At 35.5% G+C, this 10,656-nt stretch overlaps 2 protein-coding genes across 3 annotated transcripts; both read right to left on the bottom strand.

The window, feature by feature from the left end:
* Window positions 1–1,012: 1,012 nt before the first annotated feature.
* Window positions 1,013–4,475, bottom strand: LOC109009581 (cytoplasmic 60S subunit biogenesis factor REI1 homolog 1). Its single transcript, XM_018990110.2, has 5 exons — window positions 4,159–4,475; window positions 2,104–2,694; window positions 1,826–1,995; window positions 1,481–1,699; window positions 1,013–1,358 (listed from the first exon to the last, which is right to left on the bottom strand). Exons 1-5 carry the CDS (start codon window positions 4,261–4,263, stop codon window positions 1,199–1,201), a joined length of 1,245 nt encoding a protein of 414 aa, XP_018845655.2. The 5' UTR covers window positions 4,264–4,475; the 3' UTR covers window positions 1,013–1,198.
* Window positions 1,013–10,407, bottom strand: LOC109009583 (N-acylphosphatidylethanolamine synthase). Of its 2 annotated transcripts, XM_018990114.2 has the most exons (10): window positions 10,175–10,407; window positions 8,796–9,067; window positions 8,590–8,717; window positions 8,341–8,426; window positions 7,703–7,840; window positions 6,204–6,489; window positions 2,104–2,694; window positions 1,826–1,995; window positions 1,481–1,699; window positions 1,013–1,358 (listed from the first exon to the last, which is right to left on the bottom strand). In XM_018990114.2, the coding sequence occupies exons 2-7, from the start codon at window positions 9,002–9,004 to the stop codon at window positions 2,669–2,671; spliced, it is 873 nt and encodes a 290-aa protein (XP_018845659.2). In that variant the 5' UTR covers window positions 9,005–9,067; window positions 10,175–10,407; the 3' UTR covers window positions 1,013–1,358; window positions 1,481–1,699; window positions 1,826–1,995; window positions 2,104–2,668. The 2 variants fall into 2 exon arrangements, with proteins under 2 accessions (XP_018845659.2, XP_018845660.2); XM_018990115.2 differs by lacking the exon at window positions 8,796–9,067.
* Between the last annotated feature and the right edge of the window lie 249 nt (window positions 10,408–10,656).

Genomic DNA, 10,656 nt, shown 5'->3' with positions numbered 1-10,656 from the left:
AAATTTCATTGGAATTCCGTCTTCAATCGTACAATTAGATTTTATATATATGCGCCTGATAAAGACTGGTCGTGTGTTTAATGTTTGTGTATTCAACGATCAGCCACTAAAAAATTTAGTAAAAAAAGCTGCCTAAAGTCAGCAGAACGTGATATGTTTCTTAAGATTGGGAAATCCTTGATATCATTTCAAATAATGTCTTTCTAAGGCTTCGTTTGAATCTTGAATATATCTCAAATCATCTATAAATAGTAATGAAATAATAGTGAATAGTTTATGAATAATAATGAATTATTTGTGAATAGTAATGAAATATTTATAAATAGTTATGAAATAGTTTGAGAAGGTCTAAAAACAGTTGTATTCACAAACACAACCTAAGTCTAGCCCATACATACATATATATATATATATATATATATATATATAAAAGGTTACGTATCCTATTATTTTATCGGATGTATCACATACATAAGCACGTAATATATTATATAGTACCCATATAGCTCTCACGTCACAACTCTAAATGATTTTTTTTTTTTAAACATATCAACAATGCAATTTACTAAAAAAAGAAAAAAACTTTTGCGTTCTGATTTGGCTAGAGTACTGTGATGGTTAGTGGAAAACTAATTTCATACTTTTCATACTCGATTCAACCAAGCCTACAAACATTAGGTGTATGCAATCGTTTAGGCCTGTATATACATACATGCAAGCATGCATGGAGATTTTGGTTGATTAATTTTCAATGCTCGACTGTGAATTAATTCAGTGATTGTGCTTGTTTGTCCACGATTAAAAACAATGCAAGAAGATGAAGAAAAAAGATCAGCTACTAATCTTTTCTTCTTTCTTTTTTTGGATCGCCAGATCAGATGGAATACTGAGATTGACCAATCCAAATTACTGGAAGATATGAAGATTCTTCTCAGGAAAGCAGTATCAATAATAAATAAATAAATAAGTAAATTACTTATCTTCCAGGAGAAGAGATAGAAAAAAAAATATATAAGCAAGAAAACACTCCCACCCACTGGAAGCTCTTTCTTTCAATATGGTAAGGATATTATGATATACAAAATCAATCCAAATCATGTCCGAGCAAATCCCAGATGGATTCCGCATATGCTACTTACTGGATAACCAATTTATTTATGACTTCATCAACAAAAAGATGTGTGTGTAGAGTCTAGAACTAGTATAGGACGTTCTTGGGCAAGTTCCGGATAACATTGCTCTTCATCCCAATCTTTGAAGGCATGGCCTCCACTCCCGATCTATTCATTTGCTTCATCACTTTCATCCTCACCATCTGTTCTCTTGACTGCACCGTAGCCAACCCCATGCTCCTATACCTGAAATCAAGATCCAACTACAAAATCACCATATGATTTCATTTATTTTTGGTTTTTTTGCCGAAGAAAAGGCAGCGTGTTTCCCCACAGACTGAGGCTGACACAATGGGATCAATGCAAACCTTGAGGCAAGTGCTGCAATAATCACAGCATTGTTCATAGGCGAGGGACGTGGCTTCTGGCGATAGTAGCGTAAATATTCCCGGGAACCAAATGTTTTGGTTGACGTACCCTCATCAGATCTTCTTGTTATAATGAGTTCAGCTCCACCAGTCCCAAGTTCTACAGTGTTGTCCATATCACCTGACGCAACCAGCTGCTTGCCATCCTCGTCAACATAACTGTAACCGAAAATATAAGCTCAGATTTATCAAAATATAGAACTGGAACAATGTTGATGCTAACCAAAGTAACAAAAAGTTGACAATAACATTGTAGAACCCAAGTCATCAGAAATGACAAAAAACCTGCTACTATAATCATAGAAGTCATCTAACTCAGCCTCGTCCTCCTCATCCCCATCACCATAATGTACTTTGCAATGACTTTTTGCCACCATATGCTTTCTAACTGCTTCCAAACTGCTAAAAGGGTAACAGCGGTCATTGCAGTACAGACACATGAAATCTCTCTTGACCTGGGAAGAGAAAAATAAGGCAGAACGGATGTGAAGAAATCAAATCCTAACTGCAAAATTACAAAATACGAATTTCACTAAGAAACAACATAGCAAATGTTTCGGTACCTTAAGGCCAAGATAAGTAAGAAACCCTTTTGGATCCTTCAGATACTCAATATCTGGAATGAAGAACCCATGCTGCTTGTGCATGTGAACAATGCAGCTCTCTATGGTATCATGTTTGAGGTCACACATAAAGCAAGAAGATGGATCCAACTCCTCATGCTCATCATCATCATCGTCAACATCATCTATATCATTGTTAGCTGCAATATCATGTACATTCAATTCAGTTAAGGACTTTGTTGCTTCACCAACCAAGTCGTCTTCAGGATCTACCTCCTCCCACTCATCATCGCTTTCTTCACTTTCTTCATTGTTTACCTCCCTTCGTTGGGGTGGCTTACTCACAACACGATGGGGAAGTGGCTTGATTATTGCCTTCTCCTCCTCTTGACGGTCTGTTCCTTGAGAAGCAAGCGTGACGTGAGTTTGAGATTTAAGATGCTGAGCATGAGCCTTTGAACTTCTATACCCTTTCCCACAAAGACCACAACTGTAGAGCATTGGTGTTTCCCTGGACTGTTGTTTCTCTTGAGTAAGCGCAGATTCTCTAGCTAGAAACAATACTTCAGTCACTCCAGGAACCCCAGCTACCTTTTTAAGAGAATAAACATGGAAAATATTGTCAATACCAATTTCAGCTCATTAATCAGGTCCCACATAGAATCAAAGAATATTAAAAACAAAAAACAAAAGTTCTTAGACTGGAAATTATGATCTACTGACTCAACTTGATCTCTGGCATTGGTTTAAAACATTCAATAGTCCACCTGCAGCTACAGTTGTATTTTATGAGCAAATATTGTATTTCCGAAACTAATTATTTACACTGTAAGTAGGGCTATGAAATTGGTGCAATGATCAGGGTGAGCATGAAACAACATTAAGCAAGGGTCACAAGTGAGCCAAACTTGAAAGAAAATAAATTAACACTATTACCTTCAACTCCAAAACTATTTGGTGTTGTAACTGCTTCCAGAAATGTTGATGTAAAAAAGGTGTATATTATATCAAATACACAAAAATATGGAAAAACCGCAACTGTTTTCCAAAGAACGAAGAACATTTTTTTTTAGAACTAGTTCAATCAAGCTTATCCATAAAGATATTTCCCGTCAAAACAAAAAAACCAAGCCACTGCATCCAAGCTAACTTCTCGTTGAAGAGAAAACCATCTAACCGCACCAATAAAGACACATTACCAGTCCAACTTCATCGCGACTGCATAACTTGCTGATTCGCGTAACATAAAGCGAGGTAGAGTTCAATATCTTTACCATATGAACAGAATTGAAGAATTATTTATACAGACGAAGCATTATTATTTTTTGATCAGTTATAGATACAAAGCATAATTAACAGCAGATTCTTATCTGATATGATGCTCGTCACCAAAGATCAAATCCCTCGTCTCACTTAAAACATATGTTTAGCAATTGTTATGAACCCATTAGGTATAACTCATCCTTGAAAACTAGCTTACAAGGAAAGGGTGCTTAGGGGCTTATAAACTATCAACCAATCTCCTACTTAGTCTATGTGGGATCGTAACAACCACTATACTCCGCAGCCGACGTCCACGGCGGTCCTGGCGCTCACATGGGCTGGTTGTGCACTAGGTCTTTTCCTAGCTCCGGGCGAACACTGTCATGCCGACATCACCTCCCGTGCCGCACAATTGCAACCGTCGCAACATAGCCTTAGACGTGGGGTGGCTCTGATACCATTTGTTATGAACCCACTAAATAGAACACACCCTTTAAAACTAGCTTACAAGGGAAGGGTGCCTAGGAGTTTATAAACCATCAACCAATCTCGTATTTAGTCGACGTGAGATTGTTACAGCAATAGTCTCGAGAAACTGCAAGAGCTAAATCCTTTTATCGATATAGTTAAAAATTAATTTAATTCCTTATTTTTCCCACCCCTTATCAAGAAGCAAAATAAAATATGAAGAAAAGAAGAGACTTCAGCGACCAAATGTAATAGAGAAAAACCCCTGATAACCATAATAAATATGCACGGAAAAGTTATATAGGTAAGAAAAAATAGGGAAACCTTGCGCTTGAGATTATAGCGGTGCCATTCGGACTTGTAATGGAGCTTTTGCTCCGCCTCGTCCTTAAACTGTTGGTTGCAGGAATTGCAGGTTAGCCCAGGCATGTTCTAGGATTCAGTCTCAGATTCCAGAGAAAGATCAAGAGAACTGAAGGAAATGAATGAGGGAGGTTGGAACGTGGAGGAGGAAACAACTTTATATCGGAGAAAGAAAAGAAACGAACGACGGTTCGTGGTCGGTAAAACGGGGAAGAAAGATCAGCGCCTGAAGGCTGACGCAAGCGCTTCGGTATACGCTCGTAGCAATATTCTCATTTTATTATAATACTAGTAGGGGTAAAAGTAAGGGCAACGTGCTCTGCACGTTTACCTTATTAAATGAAAAAAGCTTGTTATAAGCGCTTGGCGTAAATGGCATATAAATTTGATTGACGTAAAGATATTTAATGAGAAAGATCAAGTTAATGAGAGAGATGAGAATAGCTGAAGAGAGAGAGACCAAGTTGATTGACGTAAAGATATTTAATGATAAAGATCAAGTTAATGAGAGAGATGAGAATAGCTGAAGAAAGAGAGACCAAGTTGATGGAGTTAATGAGAGAAAAAGATCAAGTTGATGAGAGAGGAAGAATTTATTTTAAATCTGACGTGACATAGAAGACTGCATGTCAATTGTATCTACCGACTATATATAGAAGAACTGAATATAAATCGATCTACACATTTTTGTTAACAATTTTATTAAAATTCATTATAATTTTACAAGTTAAATTTTGTAAGATTTTTTGTAATAAGATGTAATGTCCTATTTTATATCTTTAAATTATTATTTTGTAAAAAATTTTATAAAAATTAAATATGCCTTTCAAGTAAAGTTTTTAAAATTTGTTTTAATAGCAACTAAAATGAAATACACTGAAAAATGTAAATATTTTTTTTATATAATTAGCATAAAATCATCTTTGTTAAATACATCTTCATTTATATCAATATGAAAGAGATTATTATCTTTTAATAAATGTGTTTTTTTAATTGTAAATAGTTATTTAAAATTTTTTTAATAATATAAGAAAGTATAGATAAAATATATTTTCTTACTTTAACAAAATATATAATTATAATAATAAATAGACAGTTGATGATAGGGAATAAAATCATGGAGGAAAACCCTGTTAACAGGCGGAATAAAAATACTAATAATATATATTTTGAAACTATTTAGTAATTTAATAATTACTCACAACTATAAAAAAAAATAGACCAGTCTTCACTCTCTTCCAGCAAAGCAATTCATTGAAGCAGGTAACCACCCCGCAACAATCAGTGCACTCTCTCTAGGACATTTGGTTATTTCTTTATGCTTGTTTTGTTATTTTTTGATAAGTTATGCTTGTTTTGTTATAAATGAGTCCAATTTTAAAAGGGAAAAAAAACCTATCTATAAATCATGGATCTTATTGTATGATCGACTACAATTATTAAAAATGTCAGAGCACCAATACTTTTAGGCACAGAGATTTCACAAACTGATTTGTCTTAATGTGATACAATATGTTCGGTGAGCTGTTGCTAAATGTCATTGTGCATTTCTTTGGCTCTGGATGACTTCCACACCAAATCTTATACAAGAATTAAAGAAAATTCCATCCATTCAAAAAGAAAGAAAGCGAAGCCAGTTTCATATTCTTCAAATTAGAAGAACAAATGTATTCCTTGTTGTGAACACAAAGTTGTCTTTTTACATATAATGAGTCATTGCCTAACATCAAAATCATAATTTTTTTAGCTCGAATGCATTTCCGTAATGCAAAACAAGAAAGCCCAAGTACTCTGTATTCTAAAACAAGGAATTCTAAAATAAATTAATCATATGACTAAAAATTAAATTTAAAAATGAATTGAGGCCTCAAACGAAACAAAAGAATGTTGGCCATCATGAACATTTCGAAATGGTCAAAATGCGATTTTCCGACTACCTGTCCTGCTTCATTATAGAAATGCACAGGCCAGATTTTTTACTTCTTAAAAATGTATAGATTTCGCACCTTTGGCTTGAAAACTTTTAGAGAAGATCCTTAAGCTCTCCATGGCAGTTCGGATTTGTTCAGAAATTGTAGCATAGAGACATCTCTGCGCTGCCTCATCCATTTCGTTAGGGGAAATGCTCGGCCACCCTATAGTAGGGAGTGACAAATTACGAGATGTCGATATAGCCGTCTGCCTCATTCTGGGGAGGTCAAATTCCAATGGCTCACCAACAATTATGTTAACATTCTTGTTACATAGTGGAAAAGGAGGCCTTCTACCACAAAAATATTTCTCGGGCATGACCTGTATATTTGAGTAGGCATGAATGTGAAATATGACAAAATAAACAAATGAAACATTAGCAAATCAAATGAAATTATGTTCGCACAAATTGGACACAATAGATTCACTTTTTTTCATTTTGGGTAAATGAGTACATTTGTCTGCCAAAATGGATTAGATTGCATAATCTGAGAACAAGTGATCGTACATAGTTTTAACATTAACCAGGATTTTGAAGAGCCACACTTGAACAAGTAAACGAGCATATGCAGATACACATGATAAAGCATCCACCATGTCTCGTTACAAAGCATGAGATAACTACAATGATAATGACTACAGAAATCGCACCCTTCCCAGAGTGATGGCACAAGAGGAAGCAGAAATAATCACAGCAAGGGAGAAAGTAATGGCAGGAGAATACAAAGTGATGACTGATATTGTCTTGAGTTACTGATCAAAAGGACTGATATTGTCTTGAGTTCTAACACCTGACTAATTAGAGGCAGAGGCAGTCACACTAGTAGCAGCAAGTACTCCGGCACCCAGAGTATTAATGCTGCAGCAACTGCCATTATACCGTGAAAGATAAACTGCTTTGGTTTGGAAAATTTGCAAATCAAGAAGAATAGTACAAAGTCATAGATAGTTCATAGTTTGTAGCAGTACTGGTGTGTGTGTGTGTGTGAGAGAGAGAGAGAGAGAGAGATTAGTGTTCAAAGATTTAGCAAAAAAAAAAAAACTTGATATGATACAACAATAAGGAAATTGACCTTCTTGAGTAAGCACATACATAAATAAATGGTTAGCATGTTAAGTGGTTGCAAGAAAGATCAATTGTCAAATCTCTGTTTCCCCTCAACGTGATAAACATATCAGAAGATATTTAACAACGCTTAGCCAAAAGTCAAGTGATCCGATTACTTAAACAGCCCACAAACTAAAACTCAAAAAACAAATGAAAGAAGGGACTTTCTTCTCTCACTCTCTCTCCCTCCCTCCACCTTTAGCAAGCATGGAAAATTAAATCTATTTATATTATTTTATTTTAAATACCTTATAGACATATACTCTTTACTCATATATTCTATCAAGTAAAGAGTAAAGAGACTGTTTCACTGTCTAACAAGTCCAGCTAACTGATCCAACCAAATCAAATGACAGTAAACCAGAAATACACATGGAAATGTAAGGTGCAATGTCAAGATAAAGTGGCAAAATGCTAGGAAAATACCTTTTCAAAGCCATTATGGAAAATTGGCAAAACTATTGGGGTTACGGGGGCACGAACAATGAGACTAGCAGTTCCCCATTTTAATCTTCTTATTGGTGCATCTTCTTGAGACACCTTTCCCTCTGGAAATGTATGCAACTGGAAATTATGATAAAAAAAGGAATCTCACATTCTATACGAGTACAAAAAAAGATTGTCCCGAAACATTGCTCAATCAATAAAATTTTAAAAGAACACAAAGAATTTCGGTATATGATATAATTTCAGCTCAGCAAATAGAACCAAACCAATTTAGTAAGTTGCCATGCCATCAGCTCAAAAACTAACAACAACTCTGCTGATAGGAACCTGCACAATCTTTATTAACCCATGCAAATCCAAGCAACCAAATTTGGCCTATTCTTATGGAGACATTGCATTAGCAACGGATTCACTTCAGCAAGTGATCAGTGATCTGAATTAGACTATCCATTAACCATAACCTATGTAGTATGACACTGAAAGAAAGGATCTGGATATATTGCCATATAAAAATATTCCTATTTTTTTATACACAGCTTGAAAATTATTCCTGTGTATACGGAGTTAAAAAGTGTACAATATTACTCATAAAAAAGTGTATAATATAAGGTAAATACCCATGCTCCATCACTTAAGTGCTCAAGAGCTTCGTTCATGTGATCTTGATAAATTCCACCGCCCCTTGTTATAGGTATGCATTTCCCTGCACAATATTCTAATTCAGAAACAAAGTTCTAAAGATCCAATCGACAATAATTACAGTGCAACTTGCAAACACTCCTCTAAAATTTTACCCAAGGAACTATTTATGCCATATAACAACGAAATAGGAGAATCCAGGAATGTAACAATTCAAGAACACCTACCAAGTCGGAAGAAATAGGACAGCACCGTATTATTAAAGCAAATGTCCTCAGCTGCAAGCACCCATCGGGCCAATTTTGCATTGAATATGGGAAAACCTTTGAATCCCCACATAACTGGATCATCCAACCTGTTATATAATCATATCATATTAACTAATTTTCTATTTAATATGCTCAAGTAATCAAGGAGAGTGTACAAGCATTACGTGGACATGTGATTGCTAACAGTGAGCAATGGCACCCCAGATGGTCGGGATTGGACAAGATGAATGAGGGTGTTGGCATTGTGGACTGAGGTGGAGTTGAGACGAGTGGCTACAATCTTAGAAAATGCACCTACTGCCATGAACACCAGCTTTCTCGGAATCCCTCCCATGTGATTTGCCAGCCCTGCCCATTCCATTTTTCGTCCCATTTCCTATTCCCGCTTTTCCTTTTTAAAGTTGTGCAAAATCCAAACTCCTTTCTCTAGGTCACTCTAGATAATTGCGTAAAAAATGGACAAAAGTGGGAAACCCTTTGGTAAGTAACACTTGGAATAGGTACTGTGATTAAATGTGTTATACACACACACACTGAACAATAGGAATAAATGGGCAAACTTCTTGAAGGCAAATTAAAGAGTCATATAAATCATTTTGAGGGTAAATGCCTCAAATAAATCCACAAGTAACTCATATTCCTGTTATATGGTAATTAATAATCTGTTGTACAAACAAAAGCAGTTTCTATGCCTTCTTCACATGAACCATATAGTCCTAGGCTTTCATAAGATACCAAATATATTGAAATTTTAGAATTGAGACATCACAATACGAAATGAGTTAATATATGCTCCAAAACTCAAAATATTAAAAAAGAAATGAAAAAGGGACTGTCACAACTATAGGAATGGAACTTGGGAATTTATTTTCCTATAGAACTTTCACAAAGAGACTTGTTCATAACTGCAACTATTTTTACACAATCGTCAACTTCAAGGTTAAAGTACTCAACCATCCAATATTTTTTTAATTTTATAGGAAACCATGAAATTACTGAAATTCAATATTTGATTTTTCAATTCAGCATTGTTTTACAATACCTCTTTTCATTATCTTATTTTATATTAATGTAAATTCTTTATTTGCATTTTTTAAACAGATAAAAAGTCTTCTAATAAACAGAGACTAGAGTCCAATGTGAATGGAGGAAAAAATTAACCGTATCAAGTGAATAGCACGTACTGTAACTAAAGCGCTCAAGAGCTTTTCTCGTGTGTTCTTTATATAAAACTCCAGCACCCTATGTTACAGGTATGCATTTCCCCGCACAAATATTCTAATTCATATACGAAGTTTTAAAAGCATCCAATGTAAAGGAACTACCGACCACCTCACAAACATTCCTACAACATTTTATCCTCGCATCATGAACGAAATAGCTGAAATCGAGACCCTGTCTTCTTTGAAAGCTTAATGAAAAAAATTAAAATGGTCGATAAAATTTTCAGATTTAAATAAAAAAAGAAAAATCAGTGAAGAAAGAAGATAGCTTCAAGCCAAGAAGAGAAGCGGAATATTAAGGCATGGGCGTATTGGATTACCTTTGGGTTGCAGAGCCGAGATGAAGTGAGAGTGTAGAGAGTGGGTGGGCGGTTGGTATGTGGCGCCAGGGTCAAACAATTCCGAGTTGAGAACCGAAAAGCCCTGATCTCGGTATAAGTGATTGGATGGAGGAGGTAGAGGAGAGAGGGAAGAACTAAGGGATAGAGAACGGAAGAAGGTGAAGAATTGGTTGGTCAATTGTTGACAGAAAATTCTAAGTACGACCTTCACACCTGCACACTACTTAAAACATATAATTTTATTTTTTTATCTTCATATTTTTTTTATTGAACTGGGAGGCGGAGCGGGGAGCGATTCTCCAAGTTCGTACAACTCATCCTCACCTTGCTTTGCCTTGGGAATGGGTCCGATGTATTTTATGTTCGGCTTGCCCAAACAAAACATCTGGCCCATCCCAAGTCACTAAACCGTTGTTTAAAGACCCAAATAGAATGATGGGCTGGGCCTTTTCCCGTACAAC

Source organism: Juglans regia, chromosome 11, assembly GCF_001411555.2.
Source record: "Juglans regia cultivar Chandler chromosome 11, Walnut 2.0, whole genome shotgun sequence".
Classification (NCBI taxonomy): domain Eukaryota; kingdom Viridiplantae; phylum Streptophyta; class Magnoliopsida; order Fagales; family Juglandaceae; genus Juglans; species Juglans regia.
The sequence above is the reverse complement of the archived record's forward strand: the minus strand, read 5'-3'. Positions and strand labels throughout refer to the sequence as shown.